A 17,114-nucleotide genomic window follows, 5' to 3' on the forward strand; every position below is an offset into this window, starting at 1 on the left:
TTGTTGTTGTTGTTGTTTTTTACACTGTAAAGTGTGGAGTGCTTGGAAGGAAGGATCATGAAGAAAATCTACCCAGGTTTGGCTGAACAATGTTGAAATCCGGTTAATGTGTGAGAGGTCAAAGCCAGCAGCTAATGAGCTCACGGGGATGTCAGGGCTGGTCAGAGGAGCCTTACCATTCGACCTCAGGAGTTTACCAGTGGGAAAGGGGACTAGGGAACGAGCAGTGCTGGGGACCGGAGGGGGAACGAGCCTCTGAATGAGACCTTTGCTTCTCCGCAGCCATCTCGGGCACCTTGCAGCAAAGTGATGCTCTTCGCTCAGCCCTGAGAGAGGTGCCCATGGGTAAAGCTGGTGGTGATGGTGGTGGGCCTCTCCTGGGGGGTCTGCTTGGTGGAAGTGGAGGTGGTGGGGGAGGTGGTCTTCTGGGGGGCCTGCTCGGTGGCGGGGGTGGAGGGGGTGGTGACCTGTTGGGCGGAGTTGGAGGAGGCTTATTGGGTGGCGGTAGCAGCAGTGGTGGAGGGCTCCTGGGTGGCAGTGATGGGGGGCTTTTTGGTGGTGGGAGTAGCAGTGGTGATGGTGGGCTGCTGGGTGGTGGAGGCCACGGTGGTGGGGGGCTGCTGGGTGGCAGTGGTGGGGGGCTGCTGGGTGGTGGAGGCCACAGTGGTGGAGGGCTCTTGGGTGGCAGTGGTGGGCTCTTGGGTGGCAGTGGTGGTCTTTTGGGTGGTGGCCGACATCGTTACGATGACTACAGACGCGCTGAATTCCCCCGAGGTGTCGGTGGTGTTCCCTACAATGACTTTCACGTCCGAGAACCGCCCCCAAAGTATACCAATGGCCACCAGCTGGGCGGTAATTACAAGTATGGTCACGTCGAGGCCAGTGACAACACCGCTCAGTTGGGGGGCAAATACCGATATGGTGAGATCCTTGAGTCCGATGGAAGCGTCAGGGACCTCCGAACCAGCAACTACCGCAATGCTGAGAATGCACACGGCAGCCACAGGGACCACGGGCGGTACAGGTCTGCTGAAGGCGCGGCGCCCGTGGGCAGACTTCACCGGCGAGAGTTGAGGCCTGGAGAGATCCCGCCTGGTGTAGCCACTGGGGCACTGGGCCCAGGCGGTTTGCTGGGCACGGGGGGCATGCTGGCAGCTGACGGCATCCTAGCAGGCCAAGGTGGGCTGCTCGGCGGAGGTGGTCTCCTTGGAGACGGAGGACTTCTTGGAGGAGGGGGCGTCCTGGGCGTACTTGGCGAGGGCGGCATCATCAGCACCGTGCAGGGCATCACCGGGTAAGGAGAGGCTGGGGTCTCCCTGTCAAGCTCCCTAATGAACTCTGAACAAGAATAATCACCCCCAGGGGCCTGGAGTTGGAATTAGGATGGTCTTCAGTGTCTCATACACTTTAGGACCTGGCCTCGGGACTGGACGTCTTGAGTCTTGTATGATTTGGGATCTTGCTGTTAAAAGTCCTGAGTTTGAGTCCCAGCTCAGCCTTTTAGATTAGCCTGTGACTTTGGGCCATTCTTTTCCTCTCTCTGAGTCTCATTTTCCTCCTCTGTAGAATGGTCATAGTAATATAGTCGAGGTGGAAAACACCCAAGATTGCGCATACATATTATAATTTCAACTATGCTCAGCCTCCTCCTCATATTCACTATTTAATTTGACCAATATTTAGAGTACCAACTACATGCAGGGTGCTCTATTGTCCCCAGGGGCACGACCTCATGGTGAGCCAAGACAAGACACATCTCTTGTCCTGATGGAGCTTGCAGGCTGGTGGGTTATATGGCATCAATGAAGAAGCCTGGAAACAATTATACACTTACAGTGCTAAGAAGTTCATGAAGAAGTGAGGAGGTGTATAGTGGAGAGATCAGGGGAGGCTTCCCGGAGGAAGAAAACCTAGAGCTGAAATCTAAAGAATGTGTGGGAAGAAATCAGGCAAAGCCGGGCAGGGACAGGCAGAAGGAGTAGCATTTTTACTGGGAGAAAAAAAAAAAAAAAAGATCCAAGCAAATACATGGAAATATAAACAATAGACCTCCAGGCAGTGGGAGACTGGGTCATGGCATATTTTTTGCCTTTAATTTTTCTGTGTTTTCCAAACTCTATCCATGAATCGTAGGTCTTTCTAGAGCTGAGAAGAATGAATGGGGCGCAGAGGAGGGGGGTACGGGGAGGACGGTCCCTGGGAGTGGGGTGCCGGGCACTGGAGATGGCAGCCCTCTCACTGCTCTTGGTCCCCCGCAGGTTACGCATTGTGGAGTTGACTCTCCCTCGGGTGTCTGTGCGGCTCCTGCCTGGCGTGGGCGTCTACCTGAGCTTGTACACCCGCGTGGCCATCAACGGGAAGAGGTGTGTGTCCTTGGTTCCAGAGGGGTCCCTGCCACCCTACATCCTGGCTGGGAGATCTGGGGCAGGTTATTTCTCCTTTTTGTCCATAATGTGGGGACTAAAAGACCTGAGGTGTCATCAGCACGCACGTGGCTTATACCTTTGGGCTCAGGTCATCTCCTGAGCAGCAAGCAGTGAAGGCAGCCTATGCAGAGGTTAAGATCCTGGGAGGTTGGAGTCTGGGGGCCCCTTGGGTTCAAATCCTGACTCTCTTTTAACCCGTGTGAAGTCAGGCCAGTTCTAATATCACTGAGCCATAATGTCTTCACCTGCAATGGGCACAATAAGACTTATCCTTTCCCAGGTGGCTGCAGCCACTGTGACAGATGGTCTCCCTGAATAGTGTCTGCCAAGTAGTTGGTGCTCATTAGAGGACCTCAGGTGGTGGACCTTTGCACTGATTTATCCCCATGGGAGGAAGTCATACCTACAAAGCAATATGATGGGGTGGTCACCTTGGAAACCAAAATTTGGACATAGGTTCATTTATTGGCCTCTGTTCCCAGCCTTTGAAGCTCTCATAAGTGGGGATAGATTTGTTCACAGATGACTTGAGGGTCCAGGGAAGCCTTCTGGTTTGGGACCCCAGACGTGAACCAGCAGCATAGTAGATGGCAGGAACCGCCAGGGCAAAGGCCAAGGTGCAATGTGGTGGTTGGGCGTTGACTCACTGTCTCCCTGGTACCATGGTCTCCTCTCCTCTAGTCTTATTGGGTTCCTGGACATCGCAGTGGAGGTGAACATCACGGCCAAAGTCCGGCTGACCATGGACCGCACGGGTTACCCAAGGCTGGTCGTTGAGCGATGTGATACCCTCCTGGGAGGTATCAAAGTCAGGCTGCTGCGAGGGTGAGTACCAGTGGGCTGTGGAGTGCCTTGGCAGATGGTAGAGTGATCTGTCTTTGGCCAATCATAGTTTAGAGCAGAGGCTCTGGAAGCAGGCTGGGGTTCAAACCTCTTCAGCTTCACTATTGCTTGCTGTGTGACCTTGGATAGCTCTGTTGCTCTCTCTGAGCTCCACTTTTTTTATCTGTGAAATGGGGGTCATTTTTTCCCCTTTGGAATTAAGATGGTGAGTGTAAAACACCTAGTGAAAATCTGGCACATTTTAAGAGTTTATGTTACTTGAATAACATGGGTATTGTGTTCAATGGTGCTCCAACTCACAGTGAAATTTCCCAGTTGATGCTGTTCCTGTGATCTTAATCAGATGTTGAGTTTTTTCTATTACACTCTACTCACAAACTGGCAGAGTGCACACCTTGTGTCCAGAGGGGTTTTCAAGTGTCTGGATATTGGCTGGTACGCTGCCCCCTGATGATGGTCTCTGATGAGGGCACATCAGGGCTATTCAGAACTGAGTTCCTTTCTTTTCATTCCCTGGCCCTCATCTTGAGAGATCCTTGTTCTTGGTCTCTCTGAAGCCCCCTAATCCTTCCTCTCCTGTCTCATCAGTTTCTTTCTTATCCAGCCCTCATGTTATCTAGACTGTGGGATCAGAGAAATTCACTGATGAAGGGACAGGCAAATTTGCATTTGAGCCCCAAATTTCCTATTCATGTGGGCTTCTCTGAGCCTTTCTGCTCCAGGGTGGGTGGAGGCAGAAAAAAATCAGCCCCTGGTGTTCTGGTGAGTTGAGGAGGGGGAAGGATACCCAGAAACTTCACAGATTTTTAATTCACATTTTCACAAGGAAAAATATCTGGTGGTACATTGTTCAAAATATAAAATGATCAAAAGGCATGGGCCCCTGCCTCTCCATCTCCCATCTTCCCCCTTCCCAGAGAGCTCTCCTTGGTTATTTGTTTCTTGATTCTCCATCCAATTTTTTTAAACAAATGAAGCAAGCATGAATGTCAATTTCATCCCCTCTGTCCTTTTAACACAAGTGAGCACATACTGGAAACACTGCTTTGTGCTTTTCTCTCATCATTGGTCTCTTGGGAGAATCTTCTGTGCCAAACACGAAGAGTTTCCTTTTGCTTACCTTTACATGGTTGTGTAATATTCCACCGTTTGGTTGAACTGTCATTGATTTGCTCTCTCTTCAGGCTACTCCCCAACCTTGTGGACAACTTAGTAAACCGAGTCCTGGCCAATGTCCTCCCTGACTTGGTAAGAACCCATCCCGGGACCAGGAGCAGGAAGTACAAACTTTCCCCAGAGTGAGGGGCCCGTGCAGCCTCCATTCCTGGAGGCACACAGGTGACCCAGAAGGAGAGAGGGACCCAGGGGGCTGGGACGCGTCCCTGGGGGTCTGAAAAGGGCCCTAAGGAATGCGGAGGGACAGATTGGTGAGGGGATAAAGAGGTGAGGCTTGAGATATATACAGTCCTTGGTTGGAAACCCAGCTCCAGCACTTCCAAGCTGGGTGGCAGTCACATCACCTCTCTGAGCCTCAGTTTTCCCATCTGTAAAATGGGGATCATGAGAAAGCCTTCCCCACAGGGCTGCAGGGAGGACAGGGCCACGCACAGAAAAGCAGTCAGTACAGTCGCTATTATCATTGTTCTCACTTGTGCACCATCCCCCACGCCCTGAGCGGTCACCAGGATTCCATGCCCTTTCTCCCCTGCAGCTCTGCCCCATCGTGGACGTGGTGCTGGGCCTTGTCAACGACCAGCTGGGTCTCGTGGACTGTAAGTCCTTCCTTTGTTGCTTCATTCAACCAGCATCTTCTAGCACCTGATCTGGGCCCAGCCCTCGGAAGGGACCGGGGACACAGCAACGTCTGGGAGGAGGGCCCTGTGTGGTGCACGCTGTGCTGTGCGTCTGACGCCAGGGGAGAGGGGCTGCCTGGCCCTTCCTCTTGTCCCTGGACACCCCACCCCCCCCGCAAGCCCCAGAGGGAGGAGCTTCCTGCTTGGACCCCCAGGCGCTGCGGCTCTGGATGGTGTTGGGACGCTGGGTTTCCAGCCCCCAGGCAGCGTGTGGACTTGGAGAAGCTCTTCCCAGTTCCCTCATCTCTAAAATCAGGGAGTTGGTCTCAAGCCCTAGAGAGACTGGAGTGACTATCACTAGGTTAGGGAGTGACAGATGCTGTGGAGACTGTCCAGGTCTTCAGATTCAGGCTGTGACACTCACCCTTGATCCAGGATTTCAGAGTAAACATTCCTGAAGGCAAGTCTGCCCCATGCGGTTGTCCAGGTCGTGCACTCCATGATTCCAGGGTCCTCCATCCAGATAGATCACAGCATAATGGTAGCACCTGTTGGGCAGTGCACAGTCTCTACCACCGTACAGGGTTGGAAGAGCCTAGAAGTTAGGGCCGTTTATCACAAGCAGTCAGAGAAATGCCAAACTCAATTAAGCGCCACGTTGTGGAGCCCCATAATTTCTTCCCAGTACAGCACTTCACAGCTTACAAAGCTTATCAGTATGTAGAATCTCATTGCCCACCCCCAACCACCAATATTGTCTGAGGAGTTCTATTAAGCTTATTTTACAGGGGAGGAAATGGAGATTCAGAGAGGTGCAGTGTCTTGACCAAGATCACACAGCAAGGAAGAGGCAGAGCTGGGGTTTGAACCCAGAATGCTTGCTCTTTCCATGGTGTCTGGAGCCAGAACCTTGCTGCCCACTCCCCTCAGGTCACAAAGAAGGTGTCTGGGTGGGTGGGGAGCTTCCTGTGACCCCACCTTTGCCTGCAGCTCTGATTCCTCTGGGGATACTGGGAAGTGTCCAGTACACCTTCTCCAGCCTCCCGCTCGTGACTGGGGAATTCCTGGAGCTGGACCTCAACGTAAGTGCCTGGGCTCGGGTGGGGGAGGTGGCCTTCTCCATACAGGCCGAAGTGTGAGCGAGGACCCCACCTCCCCTGATCCCTCACCCCCCGGAGCCCCCCCACCCCACCCCCCACCATCAGGGCTGCTACTGAATGCCTGGGAGGCAGCATTTGAGCAAGACCTTTTCCTGCTTGGATGAGGACCTTCAAGAAGCTGTGTTGGGAAATTCAGTCACAGCCAACACTCACCTAGTGCTTGCTGTGTGCCAGGCACATTCCTGGAACTTTATGTAGATTAACCCCGAAGCAGGCACTCTTACTGAGGAAAGTAAGACACAGAGAGGTTAAGCCACCTGCCAAAGGTCACACAGCTAATAAATGTGAACCTGGGCTTTGAAGCAGGCAGTCTGGCTTCTAGCTGTGGGAGCTGCTGCTATGGGCTTGGGTTTGTTGGAGGAGTGAATCTGGCTATTTGTGTGCTGGTAAATATTAACACCTGATTCTTCATAGTTGTTTAAAAAAGTCCTAATTTGTAATGTTTGCTGATTTCCATGGTGTAAGTACCCCTACCCTGACCAATTTCAGGCTACTAACATGACTCACTAAACACAGGGTTGGAAAGACATGCCTGGAATTGGCTCTTGTGAGCTGATGTGAACTAGCTCAAGCACACCGCTCAATCAGGCCCGTAACTGTGCACGCGCATGCACACACACACACACTTACCCTGGGCTGCACACAGACAAGTGCCTTCCACTTCCTGCATCAGACACAGAGCATGCACACCCATGCCCTCAAAGACACAGCACACCTGTGCACACGTATATGTGCACACGGAGTATATCCACAGGCACAGAGGATTCAGGAGATGTTTATCAGCTGCTGCGTGCCAGACTCTGGACTGGGACTGGTGGTGAACATAACAAGATCCCTGACTTGAGGGAGGTGACCATCTACCGGAGTGGATGGGCCATCTAAGAATCACTCAAACGATTAGAGACTTTGAGCTCTGCGAAAGGGATTCCTGGTCTATCAGAGCCTAAAGCAGGGGATATGATTTACCCAGGGAGGTCACAGAGGACTCCCTGGAGGAGGTGATACTTGAGCTGAAGACCAGCCGAAGGAGTGGGACAGAACAAAAGAAGAGAGTGTGGGAGGAAACAGCAGGCAGGAAGCACCTACAGATGGTAGGGGGGCTGAGGTGGAGGTACAGATAGACAAGACCCTGGTGGCTGCATCGAGGAAGCGGGTGAGAGAGGCAGAGTGACTCCAGATGAGGCAGACCACACAACAGCTTTTATGCTATGGAGAGTAGTCTGGCCTTTAAAGAGTAGATACTCTGGTGTATATGGTACAGGTGCATCAACTTGCTGCATTGCTAGTGGAGGGCTCTCATTCTTCTGTTTCAAATATATGGCACTGAACCATGGCTTAGTTATAACTGGTCATAGAGCAGGAACTGCAAGAGATGCTTGTTGTTCAGTCACTAAGTCGTGTCCGACTCTGTGACCCCATGGACCGCAGCACATGAGATTCCTCTGTCTTCCACTGTCTCCTGAAGTTTGCTCAAATTCATGTCCATCCAGTTGGTGATGCTCATTAACCATCTCATCAAGAGATGCTATTCCATCACAAATTGAATTTTTGGGACCATACATGAAAGTCACTCAGACCCAGTGGGTTTAACCAAGGAAGGCTGCCTGTAGGCAGATGCAGGGATTCATTCCAGCCTTCAGCCCCTGTCCTCCACTCTTCTCTCTGCACCCCGCCCCCCATGACCTCTTTCTTCTCTACTTCCCCAGACTTTGGTTGGAGAAGCTGGAGGAGATCTTATCGACTACCCACTGGGGCGGCCAGCCTTGTCTCCCAGGCAGAAGATGCCAGAATTGCCCCCCATGGGCGACAACACCAACTCCCAACTGGCCATTTCTGCCAACTTTCTGGGCTCGGTTCTGACTCTCCTGCAGAAGCAAGGGGCCCTAGATATTGACATCACCGATGGCATGGTGAGTGAGTCATGGCCCCCAGGAAGGGGCGGCTGGGCAGCGCACAGCCCACTGTTGATTCTCTCTAGTCCCCAGTGTCCTGGGAAATGGCTTGAAAGCAAGGACTATGGACAGTTCACCCCTTAACTCATGACACTAAACAACGTCGAAACGTTGCTCCCTATCCAACTCTACATAATTTTATTCCAAACCTTAAAAAAAAGCATAATATAAATCCATATGTCTGTATCTCAGTACAAGTGTTTTGAATCCTTTTGCTTGGTAAACATTGATAGTGCATAACTAAGAGACATAAGAATAAAATATCACCTTTAGGTATGTTCCAGAGTCATTTTCTCTCCAAATCTTTTCTTTTAAAACATTTCAAGCCTTCATCAAAGCTGCAAAATAATACAATTAATGTCATAATATCCTTCACCTAGATTCACCAGTTAATATTTTGCCACATTTGCTTCATATCCATCCATCCACCTATCTTTATCTGTCTGTCAATCTATCTATCTGTCTATCTACGTATCCTCTATCTGCTGTTGAACAGCTTGAGTGTTTGGAGTTATCACATTTTGTTCCATAAAATTCAGTGTGTATCTCTTAAGAACAAGAGTTTCTCAAAATAACCCCATCATGTGCCTTATGTCAACCTTGACTCTACCAAGAGGAAAGTCTCCGTTTGGTGCCAGTATGATGTGACCCTCTCTTAAACTTTTGGGTGTCCTCTTTTAACTCAGGGAGAACAGAACTCCCCCCTCTACAGACAATGGTATCCACGCACAGTGAGGTCATTGTTTTGTTTTTATTGCATTTAGTTTTACAGATGCCATCACCTTCTGTCAAGTGGTACTGGCTTTCCATTTCTTAGTATTTGATAATTTTTAAAAGTTAGTCATTTAAGGAAGATATTAGCTAAATAATAGCACAGGTAGTTCGGGGATATGGCGGCATCATGCACTTGATGGACACTGGGTTTCACACCTGGACCCGCTGATGTCCATCTTGTTTTCATAAAGACTCACATTTTTAGAGGAGAAAGGTTCAGATCTTGCCTCCTGCCCTGAGAAGTCCTGTCTGTGGAAGCTTCAGCGGCTGCCCCATCCACTTAACCCCCAAACGGCTACCTCACTCTGCATGGTAGCCCTTATTGGACCTGTGGGGCCTCCCCAGAGGCCTTGAAGGGAGAGGACATGCCCCCACTGGTTGTCTGAGAGGGGCAGAGGTTTAATCACTGTGGTGGCAACTCCTGTCTGTCTCCATAGCCTCGGGGACCCACACAACCCTTCTTCTTTCCCTGCAGTTTGAAGAGCTTCCTCCACTCACCACGTCCACACTGGGAGCCCTGATTCCCAAGGTACGTATGGGTGGTGCCTCCCCTCGCCTTCAGCCCCACGTTCCCTTTCACTGTCCCAGGAGCTGGGCAGGAAGGGAAGACACTCAGCACTAGGGTGGGTGTTCCAACCTTCTCCCTGCGCCTTGAAAGTACAGTGAGAAAGGCTTGGAGACCAGACCCCCGGGGGTGTGTGGGCGCAGAGGCTGAAGTGGAAAACATCTGAGCTCTAGCTGTGGACAGGCCTGCCCAGATCTAATCCCAGCCTGGTCACTTCCTTGCTGTGTGTCTTTGGGCAAGAGTCTTAATATCTCTGAGCCTTAGTTTCCTCTTCAGTCAAAGGAGGATGCTAATAGCTATTACACAGGTTCATCCAGGAGGGTAAAGGAGATGATGCACATAAAGATACTGATACCGAGCTTGGGGTGGGGGTTGGAGAGCATGGAGGCCTAGAGGGAAAGAGCCACATCTTTGGAGCAGACAGACATGAATTTTATTACAGCTCAGCACATCCCAGCCATGCTTCCTTAGGCAAATGACTTCTCTCTGAGCCTCGGTTTTTTCACCTGGAAAAACGGGCAAAAATGCCAACCCGACAAGGTGACCGCAGCTCTGGGATTTGAATCTAGGCCCAGAGTAGGCATTTGATAAATGTTAACTATGATCGTTCTTGTTAACTTATTATTATTATTTTTTAAAAAGAGCAGATGCAAATGCAGTCTTGGATCAGCTGCCATACCCAGTTGGAACAAAGGCTTTTCTGATTCCAGTTCTCTTCCTAGCTCTGGTTCCAGGCCTGCTACCCTGCACCTGGCAGCAAAGAGCTTCTTACATGGTGTTATACAGTTGCCAGGGATTTCTGTAATTGACAGCCATTTTAGACATTTTTCATCTCCTGTCTACCTGTCCCATCCTGTTCTGGGTGGAATTCAAAGGAAAGGAAACTGCGCTCAACAAATGGTCACTATCGCCCTCGTGTGGTTGAAAGCTGAATGGCAGGGCACCATTAATGGCACAAACCGTGGCATTGCCAGGAGGCAGGCGGGCCCCTCAATCAACTGGACCTTCATTTATTGGACCACTTCTTACGTGCACTGCACTTTATGGTTCGTGAAAGTTGTTAAGAATCCACAGTTTCATGTGGTTTTAATCCTCCCCCCATCCATGGGACCAGAAGGGAAGAGAAACCCAGTTTACAGGTGGGGAAACCAGCTCAGAGAGGCCACACCATGTGGCGGCAGCCCAGCTGAGCTCAGTGAAGCAAAGACTCAGGCCATCCTATGGCGCTGGGCCTGTAGCAGGGAGGGAATGAGGCTAGACACAGAGGAATGTCTCCTGGAGTTACCAGGAGACGCTTGACCAGAGCCAGGATAGGTATCCTGAGCTTTCTGCTGCTGTGGAGAGAATTCAGGGTAACCTCTCAGGGTTCCTGAGAATGGAGAGTTGTGAATTCTTGGAGATTCTGCATGTTGGGGTGGAGGTGGTTGGGACACCAGGCCCCTCTGTGGAAATATCCTGAAAACCCTTTTGTGAAAAGCCAATGCGCCTAATTATCAATTTGTTGAGAGGCAATTTGCCCAAAGGTGAGTCCACTGAGTGGTCAATTGGTTATATTTATTAGATTAGCTGTTAGATCAAGAGTTTTCCAGGAGAGTTTCACCTGAATGTGGTCAGGAAAATGAACGCCTTCTTAGGATCAGGACATACCCTGCTGCACTGGATATAGAAAAGCTGATGTTTAGATTGGTTTATTTTTAAAGTAACTTTGGGACTTTTTCCATATATTTATGTTCACTTAACATATTTAAGAAAAATCTTCCTTAAACTTTTTTGGTAAAGCAGTTATTTAGTAAATATGAGGGCTGGTCTTTTTTTTTTTTTTTTTTTCTGAAGCTTTGCTCTGGAAGATTTTTGTTCTCACAGTGTAGAGGATAAAAATTTGCAATCCCTCGTTTTACTGTGCTTTGCTTTAGTGAACTTTATAGATACATGTTTTTTTTTTTCCTTGTTAATTTTCTGTTTAGTTGATCTATCCATAAGTGTGAGTGGGGTATTAAAGTCTCCCACTATTATTGTGTTATTGTTAATTTCTCCTTTCATACTTGTTAGGATTTGTCTTACATACTGCGGTGCTCCCATGTTGGGTGGATATATATTTATAATTGTTATATCTTCTTCTTGGATTGATCCTTTGATCATTATGTAGTGACCTTCTTTGTCTCTTTTCACAGCCTTTGTTTTAAAGTCTAATTTATCTGATACAAGTATTGTGACTCCTGCTTTCTTTTGGTCCCAATTTGCATGGAAAATCTTTTTCCAGCCCTTCACTTTCAGTCTGTATGTGTCCCCTGTTTTGAGGTGGGTCTCTTGTAGACAACATATGTAGGGGTCTTGTTTTTGTATCCATTCAGCCAGTCTTTGTCTTTTGGTTGGGGCATTCAACCCATTTACGTTTAAGGTAATTACTAATAAGTATGATCCCATTGCCATTTACTTTATTGTTTTGGGTTCGAGTTTATACACCATTTTTGTGTTACCTGTCTAGAGAATATCGTTTAGTATTTGTTGGAGAGCTGGTTTGGTGGTGCTGAATTCTCTCAGCTTTTGCTTGTCTGAGAAGCTTTTGATTTCTCCTTCATATTTGAATGAGATCCTTGCTGGGTACAATAATCTGGGCTGTAGGTTGTTTTCTTTCATCACTTTAAGTATGTCTTGCCATTCCCTCCTGGCTTGAAGAGTTTCTATTGAAAGATCAGCTGTTATCCTTATGGGAATTCCCTTGTGTGTTATTTGTTGTTTTTCCCTTGCTGCTTTTAATATTTGTTCTTTGTGTTTGATCTTTGTTAATTTGATTAATATGTGTCTTGGGGTGTTTCTCCTTGGGTTTATCCTGTTTGGGACTCTCTGGGTTTCTTGGACTTGGGTGATTATTTCCTTCCCCATTTTAGGAAGTTTTCAACTATTATCTCCTCAAGTATTTTCTCATGGTCTTTCTTTTTGTCTTCTTCTTCTGGAACCCCTATGATTCAATGTTGTAGCGTTTAATATTGTCCTGGAGGTCTCTGAGATTGTCCTCATTTCTTTTAATTCGTTTTTCTTTTATCCTCTCTGATTCATTTATTTCTACCATTCTATCTTCTAATTCACTAATCCTATCTTCTGCCTCTGTTATTCTACTGTTTGTTGGCTCCAGACTGTTTTTAATTTCATTTATTGCATTATTCATTATATATTGACTCTTTTTTATTTCTTCTAGGTCCTTGTTAAACCTTTCTTGCATCTTCTCAATCCTTGTCTCCAGGCTATTTATCTGTGATTCCATTTTAATTTCAAGATTTTGGATCAATTTCACTATCATTATTTGGAATTCTTTGTCAGGTAGATTCCCTATCTCTTCCTCTTTTGTTTGGTTTGGTGGGCATTTATCCTGTTCCTTTATCTGCTGGGTATTCCTCTGTCTCTTCATCTTGTTTAAATTGCTGAGTTTGGGAGTCCTTTCTGTATTCTGGCAGTTTGTGGAGTTCTCTTTATTGTGGCATTTCCTCGCTGTGTATGGGTATGTAGAGGTGGCTTGTCAAGGTTTCCTGGTTAGGGAAGCTTGTGTCGGTGTTCTGGTGGGTGGAGCTGTATTTCTTCTCTTTGTTCAGTCGCGCTATGGGGAGGGAGGGAGGGATGCTGCAAACAAATGACACTGGCGTGCAGTGCCTCAGCCACACTGGGTCTGCCCCCGCTCACGGCGCGTGTAGCCTCCCTGCCCACACTGCTCAGGCTCTAGGTTGTTCCGCCGGGAACAATCCGAGGCTGGCCCTGGGTTGCATGCACCTCCTAGGTCCAAGCCGCTCAGGTTCAGGCACTCAGGTAGTCCTCAGAGGCGCAGACTCAGTTGGGGCTGCGTTTTGTGCTCTTCCCAGGTCCGAGCAGCTCAGGTGATGAGGTGTTTGGCGAGCGCCAATGCTGCGACTTATCGCCTCCCCGCCACTTGGTTATCTGAGTGTAAAACCGGCGCACCTTCTCAGGCAGATGTTGACAGTCCAGACCCCCAATAAGTTTTAGTTAGCAAAGAAGCCAGTTTTATAGATAATGTCTCTCTGGGGCTGCGATTGCCCCCTTCCGGCTCTGGCTGCCTGTCACCGGAGGGGGAAGGTTTGCAGCCGGCTACCTCTGTTTAGTCCTTTGTTCCGTGCGCGGGCTGGCGGTGTCTTAGGTTAGGGCTGGCTTTTCGCATGGTAGATATCCCACAGTCTGGTTTGCTAGCCCAAATTATTTCGCTCAGATAGTGCTCAGGGTATTCAGGCCAGATTCTTACTCTCAGCGATGCAGCCCGCGCCGCGCCTCCCTGCCCAGCCCCCGCTTGCTAATCGGGCTGGTCTTTTGATGACTGGTTCCTTTAGCCAATTTGGAGGAATCAGTGAGCAGCGAACAGGCTCTGATCCCTCCCACCGTGTGTCTCCAGAGGCCCCAGCAAATCCAGGTGGGTGGGGCAGGCTGTGCCTTGCTCTGGGAATTTCACTGCGAGGCACGTGGAATTGTAGACTTTCTCATTCTAGGTGGGGCATCCGGAGTCAGTAGGAAGGGAGAGAGGCCCTGGGCTCCCGAGTCACACATACCTGGCCTAGAATTTCAGCTCTCCTGTTGGCCTTCGACAATTTGCTTGATGTTCCCCCTCTGAGCCTCAGTTTTCTCATCTGTAACACGGAGAAGAAAAGCAACGTATGGAGTTGTGATGAGTCAATGAAATCATGAATGTCCAGCACCAAGCTCAGTGTCCTCTCCCAATCCCACCTCCCCAGCCCCCCAGGACCCCACCTCCCTAAGGACCAGGTTTTGAGCATTTCCACAGTATCTGTGTCAGGTATTGGGTTTGAAGCTTTGCTGGCATTACATTGAATTCTCACGATATCTCTTTGTGAGAGGCTTGGAGAAGACAGCCCCTGGCCAAACCCCACAGTGGATGGAGGCTTTGCATGTGGTTTGTAGGACTCAAGCAATATTGCAGATTCTGAAGGGATCCAGTGTGGGACCCTCTGCTGTGTGCTTAGAGGTTGGCTGATGACCCCCGAGTCCCCCTCCACCGTGGATGGCCCTGCTCACCCCACCTGGTGTCTGTCCACAGGTGTTCCAGCAGTACCCCGAGTCCCGCCCCCTCACCATCAGGATCCAGGTGCCAAACCCACCTTTGGTGACGCTGCAGAAGGACCAGGCGCTGGTGAAGGTGTTTGCCACCTCTGAGGTCATGGTCTCCCAGCCCAATGATGTCGAGACCACCATCTGCCTCATCGATGTGGTAAGTGGGGGTGGGCGGTCTCCGGGAGTCTGCAGACACCTTCCCATGGTTCCCACCACAGTGACTATGAGTTGGATTTGGGGGCCAGATGACCTGATTCAAATCCAAGCTTTAAGGGCACTTATAGCTGTGTGACCTTTGGCTTGATTTTTTTCCCCCATGGCAGTAGCAGCAGGGTGTTAATGAGATGCTCAGAGAAGTACCAGAAACACCAGAAGGAAGCCAAAGTGCTGGCTGGTATTATTCCCAAAGGTTGTGTACCACACCCTATGGCAAAGCAGTCCTCAGTCAGTCATTCAGCAATATTTATTGAGCACCTATGGAGAAGGAAATGTCAATCCACTCCAGTACTATTGCCTGGAAAATCCCATGGACAGAGGAGCCTGGTAGGCTACAGTCCATGGGGTCGCAAAGAGTCGGACACGACTGAGTGACTTCACTTACTATGTGTTATGTTTTCTACTAGAAGCTGAAGAAAGGGGAACACGACGGATGGTTCTGGCTTTCTTGTCCCTGGTACCCAGAAGGGAAAAGATACAAATACAACAACTTCCAAAATTATTTCATAGAGGAGAATCCTCTTAAAATGATGTTACTCCTTTGATCGAAATTTAAACACAGCCCATCCTCTATCGTTCATAAAGTCCTTCCTGAGCATCCTCTGGTCACCTTTTAGCTCCTCGGTGTTCCTCCAACATGCCAGGCACAGTCCCACCTGGAGCCTTTGCACATGCTGTTGCCTCTGTCTTGAATGCTCTTCTCCCAGACATCTGTGTGGTTCACAGCCTGGCTTCCATCTGATCTAATGTCACCTCCTCCGAGAGGTCTTCCCAGACCACCTGTCTCAAATGCTCCCACCACTCCCATCTCTCTCTCTGTCTCCCTTGCTTTACGTTGCTCATAGCCTTAATGTGATATTATTAAATGAATTCATTGGTTAGTTTATTACTGGGCAGAGACACAGACCATTTTATTCACTGTAGGATCCCCAGGGCCAGGCGCAGAATCTGGTACACAGCAGGTGTTTGGTAGATATTTGTGGAAGGAATGTGCTCAGTTGTGTTGAGTGCTATTTCCCCCTCCTTGGTGAAAGTTTCAGGCTCAGGCACTTAGGGTTCTGTCCTGTCTGCTGTATCTTCCCAGTCTCTCCTCCCAGGGCTGGAGACGTGGTGAGCCACCTCTAGTCTGGGAGGTGGGTGTTCTCAGCTGGAGCACACATGGAATCCACACTGGGCATTGTCAGATGAGAAATTGAAAGGGCTGATTCTCACCCAGGAGTGGAGATGGCTGCCCCTCATCCAGTCCCCTGTTGATTTGTCCCTACCTTGTGGGAATTTTTTTTCATCAATAGCCCACACATTTGATCCAGCTCAGAACCCTGCCGTGACCCCACTGCCCGCTGGATCAGCCCTGATTCCTCTCCAGCCTATGTTGCCCTGCCTGGTCTGGCCCCACCCCAACTCCAGCCTCCAGGAGTCCCCTCCCTCCTCACACTCTGGTTTTCTCTCTGTCCCTCTGCCAACCCCTTTCCTGCCCTAGCTCTAATGCACACGCCCTTCTCACTGCCTGGATCATTCTCACACCCTCTTTTCCATCTGGCCAATTCATACGTACCCTTCAGGCCTCAGCTCAAGTGCCATTTCCCCAGGAGGATTTCCCATACCTGGATAGGTCTCTGCCATATAATCCAGTGCTCCTGCTTCTTCTCCATCATCCTAATTATTGTTTTTACTAATAGCATCACCTGAAATTGCTGGGAGCTTCCCTTTCCTCACAAGACAAAATTGTTTTATTTTATTTTGGGGGGAGGGGAGGGCCAAGAAGAAAAGAGGGATCTTCTGACAACAAGGCTTCTGCTTAGAGAAGGGGATGAGTCTGGACCTTTTATGCTCTCTCTTGGCGGGGGCGGGGGGGGCAGTTATGACTGACAGTGATGATATCCAATTGCATTTACAACAACTGTTCTGAAGCAGGTCTCTTAGGCTGCAGGCCATGCCCGCCTCCTCTGAGACAGCTCAGAGAAACTCAGTAAACATCCCCGACTCCCGTGCCAATCATTGGCTTCCTATGATTGTTGTCTTTTTGAAGAATGTTCCTCCAGCCTTTGCTGTGACTTACTTGTGAACAACAGTTAATGCAGGCAATTTATGATTCCCAACTCCTTCCCTCCAGAGGTGGGGAAAATCCATTACATTGGGTGTTATTGGGGGTCTCACAGGGAGCCCCCAGCGAGCAATGACTGCTGTATGATGGCAGTGACATTCCATTCACCTTCCCTTTCCTCCAGGACACAGAACTCTTGGCCATGTTTTCCGTGGAGAATGATAAGCTTATGATTGACGCCAAGCTGGACAAGTAAGAGGGTTTGCTGCTGAGG

The 17,114-nt window shown here is 49.4% G+C and overlaps 1 protein-coding gene across 1 annotated transcript in view; it reads left to right on the forward strand.

Moving 5' to 3' along the window:
- The window catches only part of BPIFB4 (BPI fold containing family B member 4), a 29,381-nt gene that overhangs the window by 796 nt on the left and 11,471 nt on the right, over nt 1-17,114 (forward strand). The window contains exons 2-12 of the mRNA XM_005887935.2: nt 283-345; nt 775-1,294; nt 2,259-2,363; nt 3,108-3,251; nt 4,454-4,517; nt 4,981-5,041; nt 6,053-6,144; nt 7,929-8,132; nt 9,424-9,477; nt 14,567-14,737; nt 17,025-17,092. Coding sequence (XP_005887997.2) covers nt 283-345; nt 775-1,294; nt 2,259-2,363; nt 3,108-3,251; nt 4,454-4,517; nt 4,981-5,041; nt 6,053-6,144; nt 7,929-8,132; nt 9,424-9,477; nt 14,567-14,737; nt 17,025-17,092 — 1,546 coding nt within the window. The remainder of the gene's footprint in view (nt 1-282; nt 346-774; nt 1,295-2,258; nt 2,364-3,107; nt 3,252-4,453; nt 4,518-4,980; nt 5,042-6,052; nt 6,145-7,928; nt 8,133-9,423; nt 9,478-14,566; nt 14,738-17,024; nt 17,093-17,114) is intronic.

This window comes from Bos mutus, chromosome 13 (genome assembly GCF_027580195.1).
Source record: "Bos mutus isolate GX-2022 chromosome 13, NWIPB_WYAK_1.1, whole genome shotgun sequence".
NCBI lineage: Eukaryota > Metazoa > Chordata > Mammalia > Artiodactyla > Bovidae > Bos > Bos mutus.